We start from the raw sequence: 21,595 nt of genomic DNA, 5'->3' as shown, positions 1-21,595 counted from the left end.
GCATTGTGGGACAACACTCTAACCCACTGGGCTACCCAGCCAGGACTAGGCTTGTGCTTTTATTTATTTACTTAATATATTTTATTGATTTTTTTACAGAGAGTTAGAAACATCGATGAAAGAGAAACATGGATCAGCTGCCTCCTGGCACACCCCCTACTGGGGATGTGCCCACAACCAAGGTACATGCCCTTGACCGGAATCGAACCTGGGACCCTTCAGTCCACAGGTCGACGCTCTATCCACTGAGCCAAACTGGTTAGGGCTAGGCTTATGCTTTTAAATGTTAAGCTACTTTACTTTATCAATTGATTTATGTCAAGCTTTAAGCACTATTATCTCAAGCACTTGATTTAGAAATATAAATTTAAAGTAACTGGAACATAAAAAATAGTCACAGAAAGATATATATTAAGTATTGTATCTTTGTCAAGCAAGAATGATTTTAAGTATTATACTTTAATATGAACTTTTATGCTTTAACTGGGTTGCACTTGGAGAGGAAAATAATTACTAACAAAGCATTTAAAATATTATCCTATGAACTCAGAGAGTCATGAAGATATTCTACTATGTATAATACAAACACAAAATAACTTTTCTTTTTAAATAAGGTAATAGGTATTATACAACTTCTCATTCTTTTTAAAAAATATATTTTTATTGATTTCAGAGAGGAAGGGAGAGGGATAGAGAAATAGAAACATGAATGAAGAGAGAAAAAGCAACCTCCCCCTCCACTGGGGATTGAGCCTGCAACCCAGGTATGTGCCCTGACTGAGAATCAAACTGTGACCTCCTGGTTCATAGGTCGATGCTCAACCATTGAGCCACACCAGCTGGACACAACTTTCATTCTTAATAGGATGAAACATAGTGAGAGAAGACCAAACCTTTTCAAGGGTAATGGCCTTAATATCAATGCTAACAGCAGTTTTATTTTAAAACTAGAGGTCCAGTGCATGAAATTCGTGCATGGGTAGGGTCCCTAGGCCTGGCCAGTGATCAGGGCCGATCAAGGCCTTCCGGCTGCCAGCTGGGGCCTCCCTTACCCAGCTGCTGGCTGGGGCCTTCCTTCATTCTGCGCCGCCCCCTGGTGGTCAGCATATGTCATAGTGAGAGATCGAACTCCCAGGCTCCCGGTTGAACTCCCGAGGGGACAATTTGCATATTAGGCTTTTATATATATAGATAACTAGATGACAGGTCATTTGATTAGCAGAAAAAATTAATAAGAACTATATGTCATGTTTGTTATATATTCAGCTTGTGTGATTGATATTATACAATAAAACCCTTTGCTTAATTTCTAGAGAGCTAAATTCTCTAAAATGTAAATTTCACCATTCCATATGATATTAATAACAGCATCAGTTAACATATATTGAACCCTTGCTATATGCCAGGCACAGATGTAAATGATTCTCTCATTTAATCCTCATAAACCAGATATTATTAGTATTACAGTTTCACAGATTAAGAACTCAAGAATTTTAAAGAACATTTTCCAGGTTTTCAGGTATCCTTGACAGGATACAAGGATACTCATCTTAGAGTATAATAATTTGATCCAGAAAAGATCAGGAATATTTCACATTCAACATTTATTGGTGCCCACTGTGTCAGGTGCAGTGCTGAGAACAATCATAGAATTTAACAGTAACATTGGGATGTATCATTATCACAAATTTCCTAAAGGTAAAACTAAGGAGCAATAAGAATAACTGATTTCTTCAAGGTTTCACATCCAAAAATTTAAAAATCTATTCCTTTAAATACCTTAAAAAAAAAAAAGAATACCTTTTAGTTGTTCCTCTGTATCTAATCTTATCTTGTTAACAGCTTCATCTCTGGAAATCTAAAAGAAAGTTGAGGTTCAGTTCTTATAAATACATAGCAATGTTCAACATTTCTATTTTAAAATTATTTTACAATTAACACATTGTAACTACTCAGATTTCTCTAATGGTAGAATTCTTTAAAATATTAGAACTGTTTATTGATTTATAAGAAATATTACCGGTATATAAATACATTCAAATATACTTACACGTCCCTATAGCTTGTATTAATGAACAAAAGGAGAATAGAGAAGCAAATAGCTAGGCTGTTATTTAGCTTTCTGTTTAGACATCTTTTTAATAAAAATAGGACTGACATTCATTTACAATTTATGTGAGTTATGACAAAAAGAATTCCCAGGACAATTACTTAAGACAAAATCCATGTATACCTACTTTATCATGTTCATAATCTGTAAAAACTGCGTAGAGTCTTTCCATGGCAATTCTATTTTAAGACAAGATAAACATCAGCATAATATTTGGAAACACAAGGCAGTGTCTATTACAAAACTGAAATATTTAAACATTGCATAAAGAATTTAAAAATGTATTTATTGCTCTTTAACACTGCTAATCTGTTTGCTACTTACAATACAATACAGAATACAAATTTCTTTCTCCTTACCTCTCAAGGGAATCACACATGGTATTAGATTTTTTTTATACTCTCTCCTTTTTAACCTCTTGCTTTTTTTCTCTTCTCTCCATTCAGGCTGTTATTGCAGACAACTCTTTTATTGGGGACAGTTTATATACTCTTTAATCTGGCTGATACTAAGGGAAATATTAACTTTTTCAATTTATTTTAAGTAAGTGAAATACTTTTCTGGCGATTCATTCATATTTACTGAGAGCCTGCCTATGTGCAGGCATTGTTCTAAGCCAGCCGTGAGTGTGGTTATACCTGATTTCTATGAATAAAACTAAAAAAAAAAAAGACCGTACCCTTTTATGTAATGATGTTTACTTTGAATTTATATTAGTTCACACAAACACTCCATCCATGCTTTTGTTCCGGCCCTCCGGTCCAGTTTAAGAACCCATTGTGGCCCTCGAGTCAAAAAAGTTTGCCCACCCCTGTTCTAAGCACTGGCATATAGTGTGGTTATACCTGATTTCTTTTTGAGAACCTCAACAGTTTCCTTACTCAAATACCTTATGCTCTATTCTCTTTTTCCTTGACATGGATATGGGAATTATTTTAATCTTGACCAATAAACTCACTCCCCTTTCATTTAAAATTCACACTTAGGCCACTGAAGAGGTATGTGGGTTTATCCTTTTTAAAGCATTAGATTGACATTTATGCAATGACTTTTAAGGGTGCTGCCCTGACCAGTGTTGCTCAATGGTTAGAATCGGCCCAGCACCAAAGGGTTGCAGGTTTGATCAAGGGCACATACTGGGTTGCAGATTTGATCCGGCCCCAGTTGGGCATGTGTGGGAGGCAACCAATTGCTGTGTCTCACTCACATCAATGTTTCTCTCTCTTTCACCCTCCTTCCCACCCTTCCACTAAAAATCAGTGGAAAAAAATAATATATTCAGGTGAGGATTAACAAAACAAACAAACAAAACTAGAAGGGTGCTACTTGAGAAATACATGGACAGTGCTTCCATGTGAAGTATTTTTCTGAGAGGAAATTAAATCTGGTGACAATTTGTTTCTTTTTAAAAAATCCTCACCTGAGGATATATTCATTAATTTTTAGAGAGAGAGAGAGAAAGCAAAACATTAATTGGTTGCCTGTCATATGCACCCTGACTGGGGATTGAACCCGAAACTTAGGCATGTGCCCTGACTGGGAATTGAACCCTTAACCTTCTGGTGGATGGGACAATGCTCCAACCAATTGAGCCACCCAGCCAGAGCTTTCACAGTTTCTTTTGCACAGATGTTCTTACTTATGAGTGTATGTCACAATCTCTGATGAAGGGGTAAATAACTTCTGAGGTGTCCTCTTGGTAATACCAATTTCTTTTACCAACTGCTGGATGCCCTGAATTATTTGTTGTGTATATTTTACTCCCACTTTGATAGCATGGCAAAAGTCCTGCTGTAAAATGTTCTCTGCAGAAGCCTCCAACATAACTAAAGAAGGAAAAAAAAAAAAGATTGCTATTGAACATATTGCCAATATAACTTTTTCAAATAACATGACATAAATTGTACAGCTCAATTTTATTAATGGTATATCCACCTTTTTTATACTTCCAAAATGTAAACAGTATTAAATGAATAAAGAAACATTGATATTTGAAGTTAGGTTTATATTCTTAAATTTAATGAGGGATTTTTCATACAAAATGAAACAGAAAAGAAAGTAAAGAAACTATACATACTTTTAAAAATAACATATTGCCCTAGCTGGTTTGGCTCAGTGGATTGAGCGTTGGCTTGGGGACCAAAGGGTTCCAGGTTCAATTCCAGTCAAGGGCATACATATACTAGTGATGGCGAACCTTTTGAGCTCGGCGTGTCAGCATTTTGAAAAACCCTAACTTAACTCTGGTGCCGTGTCACATATAGAAATTTTTTGATATTTGCAACCATAGTAAAACAAAGACTTATATTTTTGATATTTATTTTATATATTTAAATGCCATTTAACAAAGAAAAATCAACCAAAAAAATGAGTTCGCGTGTCACCTCTGACACGCATGTCATAGGTTCGCCATCACTGGCATACACCTTGGTTGCAGGCTCCTCCCAGGCCTGAGCCCTGGTCAGGGCGCATGCAGGAGGCAACCAATTGATCTGTTTCTTTCACATCAATGTTTCTTTCTGTCTTTCCCTCTCTCTTCCACTCTCTCTAAAAGATCAATGGAAAAATATACCCAGGTGAAGATTAACAACAATAAAAAAACCCCAAAAACCACCATCTTTATTAGATATAATTCAAATACTATAAAATTCCACCTTTTAAAGTGTACAACTGCATTGATTCTTAATATGTATTTAAAATGAAACTTTAAAGTATCAGCACAGTAGGTGTCCAATAAATGTTTCCTGTTTAGAATTATTTGATATGAACTCCCACTTAATTCTGTCATTGTCACATTGTCTAATTCTTGCACAAGTGGGGAAATTTTTGTAGTGCAACTAAGCCAACTAGAGAACACCAGCTACTATCATAAAAAGGTTGCTTTTATGGTTTTGTAATAATAAAACTCCTAAGTACAACAGAGTAGCTCAAAGTAGGGGTTTTAGCATGGTATCTCACTAAAATCTTATTCAGTTTTGATTTCTGCAAAACTGAATAGAATCTTGCCAACTTGTGGGTCATTTCTGGCATCTCAACTTGTACAAAGCCGAAAGTCATATGCATAGGTAGTATCATATCTAATAATCTAACCTCGTCGTATTGTAATTAAGCTTTATTATTACATAAAAAGTCATTTCTATGGCTTCTAGGTAATCTAGAATGGGGGGAAAAAATCTCCTATGTGCTTTATATGTTGGAATTCCATGGGTCAATTGAAACAATTCCATCAGACCTGTGAAGCTATAATAAAGATCTAACATTTGTGTCATTGTAGTCCTGGAAAGAGACAGCAGGAGAAAGACGGCAGGACTTAAAAGTACTGGGGGAAAAAATAGCTAAAAACATCCCAAATTTGGCAGACATAAACCTACAGATTCAAAAGGCTGAGTAAACTGTACATAGGGTAATTCAAAGAAAGACATATAATTAAATTCCTGAAACTAAAGAAAAATATCTTGAAACAGGCCAGAGAAAAATGACACCTTACCCATATGGAGAAAAGTAATTAAAATAACATTACATTTACCATCAGAAACCATGGAGGCCAGAAGGAAAAGTTAATATTTTTCAGATGCTGAAATAAAAGAATTGTCAACCCAGAATTCTATACCCAGTGAAACTATTTAGGAATAAAGGAGAAATCAAAGCTCTTACATGAAGAACTAAGAAAATTTGTTACCAGCAGACCTACCCTATAAGAATGGTGAAAGGAAGTTCTCTAAACAGAAAGGAAATAATAAAGAAAGAAACCATGTTAAAAACCACCATATTAAGAACATGTTAAGCAAAAATATGGGTAAATATACTTTGATTCTCTTGAGTTTTCTAAATTATGTTTGATGGCTGAGTCAAAAGCAAAAATTATATCAATGTCGTGGTTCTAAATGTAGAGGAATATTAAAACAATTATATTATTAAGGGGAGGGATGTAAAGGGAGGTAAAGTTTCAATATGTAACTTGAGGCATGAAGAACCTTTCTCAATACCACAATACTGAGATGGTTGTATTCTTTTACTCATCTGTACTCCCATTACATTCCCTCTCACTTTTGCAAAATTAAATTGGAGATTTAAAAATGCACTTAACATATATAAATTATACCTCTATAAACTGGTTTATAAAAGAATATGAAGACTATGGTAAAGAAAATGAATAATCCTAAAATAAACTTTATTTTCACCAATTAAACTTTAAAACGTACAGGATGGTTTTGAATCATTCTCAGCTTCCCTCTAATTACTCAAGACTACTCTCTGATGGTTTATGCAGTCTTTAGAGTCGATTCTTTAAAAAAAAAAAATGCTTATAAGAACATTCCGTATAGTTTGGAGTGTGTAGATCTGTGTTGTCCAATATGGTAACTACTGGCCCAATATGGCTTTTTCCATTTGAATAAATTAAAATTATGTAAAATATAATTTAGTTCTTCAGTCACTCTAGTTACAATATTACTAATCTTTCTGTGTATCCTAGCATTCACAGAAAGGCTAGTGATATTGTATGTGCCAGTTGAAAAAAGGTATCTAAATGGCATTGTATAGAATAATGGCTGCTGAAGTAATCTAGAAGCTGACAGCACAAGGAAATTATTCAGAACCTTAAGGGTTCTGATTACTCAGTATTTTAATAATGAAATGGTAGCAATTACTTTTTTATATCTCAGAAGTTCCATGACAGTGGTATTTGATTTGGACCCAATATTAACATGAAGATGGGATCAAATGTGTATTTGGTGTACCTTTATGAAAGCATAGAAAGATGGCTAAATATCTTCATGGGAACAGTGATGCAAAAGTCATAGTATGGAAGCTGGTCATTTCAGAATGGTTCTGAATCATTCTCAGCTTCCCTCTAATTACTCAAGACTACCCTCTGCTGGTTTATGCAGTCTTTAGAGCCTCACTCTTCCACCTATAGAGCAAAGGTGAGAACAGCTAGCTGAAAGGCTGCCTATGGGATTTGTATGGCATGCCATAGATATAGTAAACATCCTTAGCTCATTCCTCCAGTGTCTATTTAAAATTAGAGGGGATAAAACTTTAAGGCAGATAGAGGCTATATGACCATTTAGAAGTTTATTTTTTGTGTCTTAATGATAATAGCAGGTACTAACTGGATGCCTGCTAGATACTAGGTATTATGTTGGGCACTTTACAAAACTTGACTCTAATCTTTACCACAATTTTGTAAAGTAGCCAGATCAATTTACTAACTGAAATGGTAACTTTAAGCAAAATAAATAAATAAATAATAAAAATTCAGATGTAGACCAAGTGAACTTTAAGCAATAAACCAATACTTTGCTCAAGGCCCTTTCTGAGGTGCTCAAATATGATGTAGGGGTCATCTGTTATTCGTGGTTTCCCCAAATCTTTAGAATACCCTTTATACATTGTACTAGTTTTCCTATGAATCCCACTTTCTGGAGAAAGAATCCAAAAACCATCTCCTTGCCCTGGTAGTCAAGTATGCAGTCATGTGTCACAGTTCTGTCCTATGCATTGTAAGTGCAAACTGCTATGTGGAGACTTATGAGAAGGCTCCTTAAAAGGGAGGGTAACTCACTCAGCTGACACACACCTTTGTGCTATTCCCCTCCTTTTTCGTCCTTCTGCCCCTAAGTCTAATAATTTGTCCAGAGCTCTGGTAGCCAGTTCATAAGCATGAAGATGAGGGCCACACCTTGAGAATAGCAGAGCTGAAAGCTAGAAGGAATCTAAATTTCTTAAGCTGCTACAACTATCCTGTATTCACTTACCTTTGAATTTCTTTTACCTGAGAGAAAAATAAATTCCCATCCCAAGCCTTGTTATTTTGTTTACCAACAGAATCCCTAACTAATATGTAAGTAACATACAACCCCTGCTACATGTGTTCTAACATATAATACCTAATTCTAATTCCTTACTGACCAATAATCCAAAAGAAGCTACAAATGAGCTGTTTCACACGTTAATTGTACAAAAAAAGCACTAATAGTTAAATAGTTTATATTTCATCAAAATGTTGCCACATCAGAAGATCCCATGTCAAAAAGTCCCAGACATCAAGTATCATGTAGCAGACTAAACTGAGAAGATAACTTAATTAATTTTTCCAAGGTAATATGGCTATCATATAGCAGATGGTGGATTTCAAACCCAGCTTATTCTATTAAAGCCCATTCTCCTTCAATAGAACCAGGCTCTAATTTTCATCCATGCATTTATGACATTTTGTCACAAGAAGTGAAGATGACCCAATGAATTTCTTCTATTTTATTAATTTTTAAATTTTTAAAAATTTTACATTTATCTTTATTGTTTAAAGTATTACAAATGTCCCCCATCCACTATGTACCTACCCCTTCCAGGCCTTTACCACACTATCGTCTGTGTCCCATGGGCTATGCATACATACATATAAGTTCCCCTGTTAATCTTTCTCCCCAGCCTCTCACTCCTGTTTATTACTAGTTTTTCACATCAGAAATAGTTCACCACCTTCTTAGAGGATATAAAACCAGGCTTGGAATGACTGAATTAGCTAAATTAACATATTTAAACTAATAAAACAATTTATTACCAGATTTAGAATTTTAATTTATAAACTGGCTTATCAATTTAAAAATAATGACTAAAATTATCTTGTTAAGGATTTTTGTATATTTCAAAGTTGTATAACATTCTATAATTTTAGCTATTGTCTGATGAGGCAAGAGCACTACCAAATAAGGCAGTCATAAAACAAAACAAAAATACTTATGACTAATTGACAAAAAACACATACAAAAAAAAAGAGTTTAAATGCATCTTTAAGAAGCAACAACTCATAAGTAAAACCCAGAAGAAATTTAGTACTTAAACTACTTACCAATTTGACTTTTAGGTGCTCCAGCAACCACTAAATTTAAAGTACTGGAAGACATTTCTTTTCGTGTTGGGTTAACAACACATTCTCCATCAATCATTCCTATTCGTACTGCCCCTAAAATATATTAAAATATTGGCAGTTGTTTAACAAAAACAATCAGTTTTCAAGACATTAGTCCAGTAATGGTCTCAATCCCTGTCTTTAATTGTGACGTAATAAAGTCCATATTTCTATCATGGTATTTAAGGCCCAAAGGGCATCCCACCCCACCCTACTTTCCTGCCTCACTGAATCACTCTGAGTTGCTCAAATATACAATTTCTTCCACACCAATGTGATTATGTTCATGCTCTTCTCCTGGTCTAGACTTTACTTTCTCCAAGGCAAATGCTTACCATATGATCCTACTAATGTTCAGCTTAAAAGCTGACTACTCTGAGAAGCCTCTTGACAGCCTTACCTCAGAAGACTAAACCCATTCTTCTCTATCATTTTCTTAGCACTTTGACTTCACATTATAAATAATTATTTGTTTCCCAAGAATTGCCTCATTTGTCTTTGAATTGCTGGTGCCTACTCTGCCTTTGTTCCTTTAGTGCTTAGCTAAGTATCTGGAATTTAGGACACTCAATAATTACTCCGTAAATCATTTTTATATTGCATAATTAAAACTTGTAAGAGCTGTAAATTACAAACATGTTTGTTTTTATCTTGAATGGGTATGTATTCTGACAATTTCCCAGGCAAAAAGAAAAGTCCTCAAACAGAAGAGGCAACTAAGAAGTATCTAGGGACACAAAATCTCTAACACCCTAAGATTGCTATCAGAAACAAAATCTAAGGCAAGGATGAAAATGGCAAAAAGAGCTGAAAGAAGTTTTAGAATGTTATCTAATTCAAGATAATAATAGATAATAAATCGGAGCTAATAAATCTAGGCCCTTGCTCACTAGTATTTTCCTGAAAAATCATAAATGTTTCTTATTTCAAATACTAACTTACCAATAGGTCCATTCCAAGGAATATCTGATAATGAGAGGGCTACAGAAGCTTAAAAAAAGAAAAAAATAAGAGCTGAAATAAAAATATTTCATTGCTTTAAAAAAAATCAACAGTGATAATTGTGATCTCTATTTTTATACTTACCACCATTAATTGCTAGGACATCAGGCTCATTAACACCATCTACTGCTAACAAATTACAAAGAACCTGGTACAAGGGAAAAAATTCAAAGTACTTAAGAAAATATACTTGATTTGGGAGGATTATCATTTCAGTTAACATCTTGGCCTAAAACATAGGAGCACTAAATGATTAAAAACATGGGCTTTGTAGTCAAACCCCTTAATTCTGATTATCACTAACTACATGCTTGACCATGGGCAAATTACTTAAATTAAACCTTAAAAGTTTCCTCATCTTTAAAACGAAAAATAATAGTATCTTCCTAAAAATTTTATGAAAATTAATGGAAATATTGTGTGTAAAGTATTCAATAAATGTTAGTTATTTCTATTACATAAAAATGTTCCCTCTTGTTTACAAGCACAGACAAAACAACCCAATGAATTACTTTACACTACAATAATATACCTACTTCTTATACTTAAAGAAAATTTCTTGAGGCAGTGACATCCTTGCAAAAGCATATTTACAAGGCATATTTATTTTTATCAAATAAATAAAAGACTGTAGTTAATTAAAGTATTTTGGTCATCCTGAAAGAAAATATTCAGAAAGTATTACATATAATGAAGTCGAGGCTTAGAAGACTTAATAATAAAAATAAGTAATAAAAATTAGTTATGTGGGGGTGGCCAGGGAGAGGTCATTGGGGGAAAAAGGAGACATATGTAATACTATATGTAATGCTTTAAACAATAAAGAATTTAAAAAAAATTAGATATGTTGATTGTCCTAGCCTCTGTTACGAATATGACCTACAAGGCCCAAATTAATCTGCCCCCACCAATCTCAATCACTCTAACTTTCAAACTCACCAATTTCTTTTTTGCCTCAGGGCTTGTGTGTTTCCCATTCCATCTGCCTGGAATGCTTTCCCTACACTCATGGGTTGGCTAACTCCTATTAATAATTCAGGTATCAGCTAAAATTGACACTTATTAAATATTAGCTTTAGGATATTATGTTTTTTAAAAAATTTAATGTAGCATCACCCAAAATTCTTATTTTGTATTCTTTATATAATATTTAGTCAATACGTATTATAGAAATTCATTAAATAATTTTTGATTGATGGAAACAAATAACCTAAAGGAGACCACCCTACCTGTGTATCATAAAAGTAGCCAGCTGGAAAAAGAGGTCTAATCGAACGATCTGCCAATAAAAAGAGAAAAGATATTAAATAGTACTGACAGAAGTAGCTTTACAGTTCGAAATGTTTTCCCTATTAAACATCAGGCTAAAAAATAATATCGATAGCTGTTCAATATGTAAAACAACAAAACAAAACCACCACAAAAAACCCTTGGACTGATTTACTGAAGAGGACAAAGATAAATGTCAATGCTTCAATTAATACACACCAGGCTCTAACAACAAAAAATTAGCAAAGTAGGAACACACAAATCTAAAATTGGGCAGCAGCTTTTAATTTCATTAGGTATTAGTTACTAATATAAGCAGAGGAAAGAGACTTACAAACAATAGACCAAAAGAAAATCCTGCCTTAGTATTCTGTCTGATGAATGCATATAAATATACAGAAACTAGCAATTTCTGGGTAGGAGAACTATAAAATACAAGCAATCCACAATATTTAAAGATGTCAAAGATTTCTGCTGTAAGGGAGAGGAAGGGGTTTCAATGATCCAGGTGAGAGTTGAAGGAGGCTTGGCAATGGCAGTGGAAGATTAGAAAGACTGAGAAATAATTAATTAGATTTGGTTGAAAGTGTGGTTAAGGATGAATCCCAAGATTTTGGCTTGTGTTATAGGTAAGAAGAAAGATAACTTCATTAATTTATTTTCTATTTCTTATTATAATCTGTTATACATGCAAAAATACTATTTGTATATATGCAACTTAAAGAATAATAATTAAAACTTATGTACCCTTTATGTCACTTGAAAAAAAGTACACACTAATACATTTGAAGCCTATGAGCTCCCCTCTATGATCTCATCCTCCCATCATTCTCCATAAAGGTAACCACTATCCTGAATTTTGTTTAATTTTGCCTTTGTTTTTCTTTGTTGTATGTACCATATATGTATCTATTCTTAAAACAGTGATTGGTTTTATGTGGTTTTGAACTTAATGTTTATTCTGTTTGGGGTTCATTAAGCTTCTTCAATCCAAAGACTGATAGTCTTAATAAAATTTTGTAAAAACTTTGGAAAAGAAAGGATGCCAAAGATTTGAAAGATTAGACATTTTCAGTAGTTAATGAATATAATGCTTTTAAGAATTACTATGTTAAATATAAAAATGAAAATTACTAGGAATAGATTCAACAGAGTAGAAGCTTGAGCTATGGAATTTATATACTCAATAGAACTCATTCATTTAGTCAACAAATATTTATTGAATGCCTATTTTGTGCCAGGCAGTATCCTGGGTCCAAGGGAGGTAATGAAAGAAAACTTAAGAGATATTGTAGAACACAGATAAAAGAGATGCTAAAACAGGCCTAACGGAGAGGGTTAATGCTTCTATTTTTTTTTTTTAATCTTACCTATTACCCTACTTGTAAGTATTTCTTTATCAGAAGATCCAATCTCTCTTCTAAGATAGTTTGTGGGAATTCTACCTGATGCAGCAGCCTTCTGTCTATAGTCAACCTGAAGTAGTAATGAAAAAAATACACAGTTCATTTGACTGCTTTTTGCAGTAACAAGCTGTTCCCTAAGAATTATTATGATGCTAATTCTCCTGAGATTGTAAACAACATATTCCAGACTAAGAGGGGAGAATATTTTATTTATTTTTAGAGTTTTGCATCATTTAGGCAAAGGAGAGGTGGTAGAAATGTTTCAGCAAATTGATTTTTAAAAGCCTTCCATTACTCCCCACAGTAGCTTATTCTAGTCAAGTCAAACATTTTCTTTTTTTGTATCCAAAGAGGGAAGCCATAAAATCCTAATGAACTTTTCACTTTTCAGCAAACATATACTTGCAGACTCATACTGAAGGGAATCCTATAAAAGCAATGCATTCAGTGTACTCATCAAAGTACTCATGTACTTCCACTGTTCTTGTCAACTTTTAACATGGGCATTCTACAGTATGCTAACTACTAATATAAGAATTGGTTATGAAGCAATCAGTTTAAATTCTTTTAATTACTTAGTATCAAACAACAAAGGAAAATCCTTTTTGTCGAAAGTTTACATTTTGCACTTAAATATTACAAATTCTACATTTATGCTATGTTATAGTTCAGGCAAATCAGCAAATACTTACCACCAAAGGCAAGAACTGGGAAGGTGAAGGTTTTGTTTTACTGACTGCTGTGACCATCACCGCAGTGTCACCTGACTTAGTTAAAAATAAACAACACTAGTAAATTCCTTTAAAATCAGATATTAACACATAAGTAGTGACTAAATGAATCCTCAATCCAGTTAAACCCAAGTAAAGAGAACTGTTATCCCTTGACCTAATGTCAATGAAAATAATTATTCACAAGTAGTCCAATCTTGATCCCTTCTGCATGATCATGTTCTGTATTAGAATAGCCACTGAGCTTTTCAAAAGCAATATAACTAAAAGGAAAAAGACTCACACAATCATATTTTTTACTTAAGAGGAAATGTAGACTATCCATAAAGAAAAACATCCCAAGTATTACTACTAAAGAAACAAGAAAAATCACTTTCTCTACAAAAGCATTATAGAAGTTATTTATAGAATAAATAAATAAGTTTGGAAGAGATCTTAAAGGTCATTTAATAAATCCTGCCCTATGATTCCCTGGTTATCTAGAATGGTTCTGACACTAGAAATGGTCTGAATAAATTTCCTATGCCACAATTCTAAAAAGTTATATGATGTGAAAATATTCAGTACCAGTCTCCATAACAATTTTTAAGATGAAAATGTAGCTCTGGCCAGTATGGCTCGGTTGGAGCATAGTCCCATGCATGAAAGAGTCTGGAGTTGAATTCCCAGTCAGGGTACATACCCAGGTTGCAGGTTCAATCCCTGGTTGGGGCATGTATGGGAGGGAACTGATTGATGTTACTCTCTCGCATGGGTTTTTTTTTTCTCTCTCCCCCCTACCTAAAATCAATGAAAAACATATCCTTGGGTGAGGATGAAAATGTAAAAAACTGGACTTTTTACCTGTACTACAGCAGAGCCATCTGCAAATCTGGCTAGTTTTCCAGAAGATATTTCCAGTTTTCTGTTTAAAAAATAAAAATTCAATACAAAAGAACTTAAGTCATCAGTATAATTCGCAGCTTAGTATAACATAATCAAAGATTCTAATGAGCAAACTAAAGGTTACCAAACCCCACATGACCCCATCCAGCAAACAAAAAAGGGAGTTTATAATCATTATTAAAAGTACAAAGGGGGAAAAAAAGTACAAAGGGAATTTAAGCGCTGTGTAAGGAAAAATATAGAAACCAAGGCAAAGGAGTAATCTGAATGAAGTATTTTGGGGGGTATAGAAGCTCGTTTTTTAGATGCTAATTCCCATTTACTATCTTAGTTTAGTCTCTTTTCATTCCTTGCCTGTTGACTAAAGCAGTCTGGATCATTTCCCTACTTAAAATCCTTTAAAATTTCCCCATTGCTTTATACTCCAAAAATTGCTTACAGAGACCTTCAAATTTAACAGTGGTGCCAAAGACAAGTCAATGGGGGGAAGAATAGTCTTTTCAACCAATGGGGCTAGACAAGTGGCTATCCATATGCAAAAATGTTAATAAAGTTGGACCCTTTCCTCATACGATGAATAAAAACTAATTCAAAACCTGAGTATGAAAGCTAAAACTATAAAATTTGTAAGAAAAATAATAGGAGTAAGTCTTTTATATGACATCAAAAGCACAAGCAACAAAAGAAAAAAACAGATAAACTGAACATTAAAATTAAAAACGTTCATGCTTCATAGGATATCATCAAGAAAGTAAAAGAAAGGTGGGAGATGTTGATAACTGGGGAGACTATGCATGTGGAGGGCAGGGTGGAAATGGGAAATTTCTGTACTTTCCCTCAATTTTGCTGTCAAAGTAATACTGCTCTAAAAAAAATAAAATCTATTTTAAAAAAACTGAAAGAAAATCCACAGGGAAAGTAACTGCAAATCATATATGTGATAAGGGACTTATATCTAGGATATGTAAAGAATTCTCACAACTCAACAATAAAAAGACAACCTAATTTTAAAAACTGGCATAGGATTTGAATAGATGTCTCTCCAAAGATTTACAAATGGCCAATAAGTGCATGACAATATGCTCAAAATCATTAGCCACCAGGGAAATGCAAATCAAAACCACAATGATATATTACTTCATATCTATTAGGATTATGTGTTGGTGAGGGTGTGGAGAAACTGGGAATCCTCATATACTGCTGATGAAAATGTAAAATGGTGCACCTGCTTTGGGAATAAATCTGGCAATTCCTCACAAAGTTAAACACAGACATAGCATATGACCCAGCAACTCTACTCCTAGGTATATACCTAAGAGAAATGAAAACATATACCTATGCAAACATTTGCATATGAACATTCATAGCAGCATTATGCATAATAGCCTCAAAATGGAAACAGCCCAATTGTCTATCAACTGATGAATGAATAAACAAAATGTGGTATAACCTATATAATGGAATATTATTCAGCCGTTAAAAAATGAAGTACTAATACATGTTACAATATGGATAAGCCTTGGAAACATTATGCTAAGTGAAAGAAGGTAGTCACAAATGACCACATATCATTTGATTTCATTTATAGGAAATGCCCCGAATAGGCAAATTCATAGAGACAGAAAGTAGATTATTAATTGCCTAGGGCTGTGTGGTCTGAGAACAAATGGGAAATTACTGCTAATGAATGAGAGATTTCTTTTTTTAGTTAATGAAAGTATTCTAAAATTGATTATGGTGATGGTCACAAATCTATATTAATACACTAAAAACCATTGAATTGTACATTCTAAATGGGTAAATTGTATGATATGTGAATTATATCTTGATAAAGCTATCTTATATACTGGGGTGCATAAAAGTAGGTTTACAGTTGTAATACAAATAAATAATACAATAATTAATAAATAATAATATAAGAACAAACTGTCTCATGTACTCACAACTGTAAACCTACTTTGCCCATGTCTGAAAATGAAATAGGCAGCATGTCAGCCTTATTTCCCAGATTCTGCAGAGTACAAAAAGAGGTCACTGAGGGCTTGAAAGAGATCAGCAAAACTTGTCAGAGCCCATAATTCATAAAAGTATTGTGAAGGCAACCAACTCAGTGATTCCTGAAGATACTTAGGAAGATGTTCAGACCCATGAGCTCGGCTTCTACCATAGTCCAGTGCTGAAAATAAACACACACACACACACACACACACACACACACACACACACACCAGTGCCCCACCCCAAGTAAGATTATTTTGTCCATCACATGTCAAAGGGATGAAGGGACAACCCTTAATATTTCCAACCATTCTTTTGCCAGAAGCCTTGGTTCATGGAAAGCATATTTATCTATTCAGTTAAGACTCATTTTGTTAAATTTGAAAGTCAGAATAAAGCATGTACATTGTACTATCAGCTCTGATCTTGAAATCTTACAGGGATTTTTTTTTTAACCACAAGAAATATCTGGGGAATTCCAGTTGAGTTTCTATTGTTCAACACAGATGTTATGATGACAGCCCACAGTAAAATGGTATCCTCTGACAGATGGAATGAATGATGAGGTGAAGAGATGAGGCTAGAGTTGGAATAGTCGGGGCGGGGGCGGCGGAGGGGAAGTACGTGAATGAGATGCTCAGAACCAGTCACACTGTAGCATCAGCAGACTCCCACCAACCTGTTGCTGAAATTAGTATTTTATGTATAAAACATCTCCAAATACTACATATAAGATGGACAACACATCAGTGGCTTCTGTGAATTAGACCTGGGTGGCTATATGGGAACTATATGGGAAGGAGATTTTTGAGCTTTTTAAATGTTGAACCATGTGAGTGAATACCTAATCAAAAAATACTTTTGAAGAAATAAATAATAAAAAGAGTAAGATGAGCAAGGATATCCTTTTGGTGGAGAGAAGAGTGGGAAGATGTAGCAATGTAGCTCAGGAAGTGAGGAGTAGAGAGGAGCCACAGAAAGTAGAAATACAGCGAGAGAGATCTATAAGGCTCTTCCAGAAAAGTTCAGTAATAAAAACTAAACAAGCAAACAAACCACCTTATGGTTTGGCCTCTGCCTATGTCATTTGCTAAACTCACATTTCACTTTTTGCTCCATCCACAGTAAGTTATTTGTAGCTACTCAAATGCACTTTCTCACCTCTGAAATGCACTTGCCACTTTCTCCTTGCCCTTCAAGATTCACCCTCAATGGCAAGTTTTAGTATGTGATAAATATGGCTGTGCTCCCTTAGCACCTGTTCATACCTCTCCCACAGTGATTTTCCCAAGACTAAACCTGTGTTTATCTTAGTTCCTCATACAAGAGCGCTGTATACAGTCGATGGTCAAAAAAACTTATTGAAATGAAAATTAAACAGTTGCCTCAAAGGTTACTATGAGTATTAAATACATGTGAAAAATACAATAATATAAAACCTCAGGTATTGTAAATTCATATGATAACAAATATAAAGTTCATGGCCTGGGCCAGGTGGCTCAGTTGGTTGGAACGTTGTCCCATACACTCGCAGGTTCAATCCTTGGTTGGGGGTGTGCTAGAGGCAACTGAACAATGTTTCTCTTACATCAATGTTTCTCTCTCTCTCAAATCAATAAACATAACCTTGGGTGAGGATATTAAAAAATTACACACACACATATATATATTTATATAAAGTGCATGGTACATAGCAGTCACATACTATATGCTGCAAACAACGAACTTATAACGAAGATAAAAAAATGTACTCACCCAGCAGTAATGATAATTATGAACCTACTTGTTACAACACATGATACAGGTTTAAAAAGAACTAGCTACAAAAGAGTTCCAGGTTGACAAATGATCATTTATGGAAAATTTGGAGGGCAGGGGCTGATTTTGTTGCTTTGAGTCTGAGTGCTTAGCACATAATAGGTGTCTGTTGAATCTACTGTTCAGGGTCATTTCTTCAGAGAAGAATGTTCAGTCCTTGAAGAATGGAAGAGATATCCTCTCCCTCAAAAAATCAGGATCAAAGAATGCCAGAGGTGGAAGAGCCTTATAGATCATCTAGTGCAGAGGTCAACAAACTATAGCCTGTTTCTGTATAGTCTTTCAGCTAAGAATGTGCTTTTACATTTTTGAAGGGTTTGTAAACATACCCTTTCTCTCTCTCACGAATATGTGACAGACAGTATGCAGCCCACAAAGTCTAAAATAATTACTATCTGTTTCCTTACAGAAAAAGTTTACAGACTCCTGATCTAGCCCAGTCTCCTTGTTTTGTGAAATAAGAAAGTGGTGAAGTAATTTGTTCAAGATCAGTCATTCAATAAGTTACGGAGGAAGGCCTGGATTCAAAGTCATATGTTCTGGCTTTTTATATGAACTAGGGCAAAAAATTTTTTTAAAGTACATGTAAAAAATGTGTGTGTGTGTGTGTATACATATGTGTGTATGCATATATGTATATATATATATAAACAGCAGTTTCATTTATTTCAAAAATTATTCAAATACAATTTTTAAAAAGTGATTTTAGATGTCAATTCTGGCAAAAGGATCCCTGGAAAAAGTAGGGGCTTTGTAAACAGAAATACAAGTTCAAAATCCACTTAGTCTCATAGTACTAGCTTTGTTGAGCATTTCTGAATCTCTGTTTTCTTAACTATAAAAATGGGTGTAATAGTACCTTTACTACAGGTTTAAAAAGAGTGTAGCATATAACTGGTGTTCAATAAACTTACGTTTCCTTTCCCTTCATAACTAGGGTCATACTGGCCACGTTTTTAGGATTGGATGATGTCAGCTCATTATCCTGAGGTGGAATGTTTTATATTTCAGAGTCCAGGAGTCCCCGAAATTAAAGAGAATGGAGTCAGGTGGTCAGACTCAACTGAAGAAAGGAAGCCCGGAACAGGGTAAGAAGGAGGACCAAGAAGCCTTAGGACCCGAGGCTGAGACAGGGAGGGAAGAGTGAGGGTGCAGGGAGACAGACTCCAAACCCGGAGAGGGGAACTTGGCATTTAGGTTTGGGATGAACGGAGGGAAAAGAGGCTAGGGTTGCCAGATTCCTATCCTGGGAGATGAATGTAGTAATTGCTGACAGGACAGAATGCCTGTGAAAGGGCAGAAAACGCACATCCTCCCTTACCTGTTGCCTAAGTCCACGGCCACGGTACGGGACCTGGCGCCACTCCATAGTGCTCGCACCTGCAACTGGGTGAGTGCCCGATCCCGCCCTGGCAGACGGAGGGCACTATCGCCCCGCGGCCGGAGCCGGAGGCATGAGCAGCAGTGCCTGCAGGCCGCCATGACACCCAGCACGCGATCCGCCCGGGCTGCGCTCTGATTGGCTCACTTTCAGATGGCGGGCGGAGCCTGTTCCAGTTTCGTTTCCGTGGTGCTGGGGGAACGCAGGGGACTGGAATAACTTGGCTACTTTCTACGGAAACCAGAGAGGGTCAAACCTCTGAGAACGCGATCCTGCCGGCCTCTAAGTATCTGCCAATGAAAGGCAATTAGAAAAATAATGCTTGGTGTTTTCTTTTGCTATCGTAGTTTAAAAGAAAGTCCTAGAATAATGTGTTTAATAAGTAGAGTAAATATAGAGTAATAATAGAAGTCATCAGAAAACATATTATTGTTATTTGGCTTCTTTGAGCTGAGAATTAGGAGAACTGGTGGTGGTGCAAGAGATCTCTCTCTCCCCACTGTGCCCTGGTTTTCATTTTATAAGTTTCACAGAACAAATATATTGCTGCAAAGCTTTGTGTTCTTTTATTTCTAGTAAGTTAATTTCTCATCGACCTATATCATTTTAGATATCTTTATATCATAATTTCTGGTTCTTCTTTACTTTCATTGTTAGTATTTCTCTGCCCCTCTTGGTCAAATGTTAATATTTGCTAAGCCAACTCAATTTTGGAAAATAAAAAAAATCTTTTTGGAAGTTGAATTTGATTAATATTTAGCGAGTGGATAAATTTCTTCCACCCGCTCCTAATCCAGTCTATAGGAAAATCTTTATGTGGTCATTGAATGAACCCATGATTGTTTTTCTATTATGAGGGTCATATTTTTCTTTTAAGGTTATAACACTCTTTCCCAAAACAAATTGGAACAACAAAACCCAACACACACTCAAATATGATTTTAAGAACTAAAAATGTTGAACTCCAAACAGACAAATGCTTTGGTGATAAAGTAGCTCCTTGACACCTTGCTTTTGTGATCTATTATTACTGATTTGGAATTTCCATACTAGTAGAAGGGATTACTATGAACTCTATTTATGGGTATTTAGTGTTAAAGTAGTTTTTGCCTCTTTCTCTACTTTTGATTTTAGTTTATGTTGTAACAGTGTTTTCAAATCCATTGAAACCTGTTGTAACAACAAATCTATCAGAATCTACTTGCCATAATTCAACATGACTTTGGACTTATAAACTAAGAATGCGATATATCCTTTTGGTAATGTACTTAATACTGTATAATCTTTTTCATTCAGGCAGTATTGCCTAATCATTTAGAGCCGTGGTCGGCAAACTGCGGCTCTCGAGCCACATGCGGCTCTTTGGCCCCTCGAGTGTGGCTCTTCCTAAGCCTTAGGAGTACCCTAATTAAGTTAATAACAATGTACCTACCTATATAGTTTAAGTTTAAAAAATTTGGCTCTCAAAAGAAATTTCAATCGTTGATATTTGGCTCTGTTGACTAATGAGTTTGCCGACCACTGATTTAGAGCATAGACCTGAAGTTAGTGCTGAGTGGTCCCAGTCTTGGCTGTCATTTACTAGTTGTCATCCCTATCTCTCTAAGCCTCAGTTTCCTCATCTATAGAAATGGGTATTAATATGAACTTCATAGGGTTTTTGTAAAGGTTAAACATAACAGAGGATGTAAGATGTTTATCACAGTACCTGGTACATTGTCAGCACTTAATAAATGGTAGATTTGATCCAGCCTTCTCTTAATTTTCCCTCTGTTTGAGATACTGAACAATCTTCTTTCCTTCAGATCCCCATGGATCAGTTAGCTTTCATCCAGCTGGAAATGTTGGAAAACAGCATTTATACATTAAGCCCACCTGTTTTCTCACACCAATCCAAAATAATTGTTAGTTAATAATTGGATCATAAACTCAAAGGCAAATGTGTATAGACTTTTGTTATGAAGTAGTCATACAGATGATTCAAGCTACCTTTATAGTAAACATTTTAAGATTAACAGAGAAACAAAAATATTAAAAGTTTAAATTCTTGTGATTATAACTACTGCAGCATGATCTCCAAGG

General features: G+C 34.9%; 1 protein-coding gene and 1 long non-coding RNA gene across 3 annotated transcripts in view; one reads left to right on the top strand and one right to left on the bottom strand.

The window, feature by feature from the left end:
• LOC102441886 overlaps positions 1-19,402 on the top strand; it is a 50,031-nt gene extending 30,629 nt beyond the window's left edge. The window contains exon 3 of the long non-coding RNA XR_002826971.1: positions 19,144-19,402. This is a non-coding gene — a long non-coding RNA (uncharacterized LOC102441886). The remainder of the gene's footprint in view (positions 1-19,143) is intronic.
• Positions 1-19,637, bottom strand: part of PNPT1 (polyribonucleotide nucleotidyltransferase 1) — a 43,253-nt gene extending 23,616 nt beyond the window's left edge. Inside the window, exons 1-11 of one of the 2 annotated variants that reach the window (XM_006083322.3) lie at positions 19,454-19,637; positions 14,275-14,335; positions 13,393-13,467; positions 12,665-12,770; positions 11,255-11,304; positions 10,110-10,173; positions 9,966-10,013; positions 8,964-9,077; positions 3,750-3,936; positions 2,238-2,289; positions 1,801-1,858 (exon numbers count right to left, since the gene is read on the bottom strand). In XM_006083322.3, coding sequence (XP_006083384.1) covers positions 1,801-1,858; positions 2,238-2,289; positions 3,750-3,936; positions 8,964-9,077; positions 9,966-10,013; positions 10,110-10,173; positions 11,255-11,304; positions 12,665-12,770; positions 13,393-13,467; positions 14,275-14,335; positions 19,454-19,614 — 976 coding nt within the window. In that variant the 5' untranslated portion in view covers positions 19,615-19,637. The remainder of the gene's footprint in view (positions 1-1,800; positions 1,859-2,237; positions 2,290-3,749; positions 3,937-8,963; positions 9,078-9,965; positions 10,014-10,109; positions 10,174-11,254; positions 11,305-12,664; positions 12,771-13,392; positions 13,468-14,274; positions 14,336-19,453) is intronic. The other variant, XM_006083323.3, reaches the window with a different exon arrangement.
• Positions 19,638-21,595: the final 1,958 nt, after the last annotated feature.

The sequence above is a fragment of the Myotis lucifugus genome, unplaced genomic scaffold (assembly GCF_000147115.1).
Source record: "Myotis lucifugus unplaced genomic scaffold, Myoluc2.0 scaffold_6, whole genome shotgun sequence".
Lineage (NCBI taxonomy): Eukaryota > Metazoa > Chordata > Mammalia > Chiroptera > Vespertilionidae > Myotis > Myotis lucifugus.
Note: the sequence above shows the minus strand (reverse complement) of the source record. Positions and strands in the feature narration are given on the sequence as shown.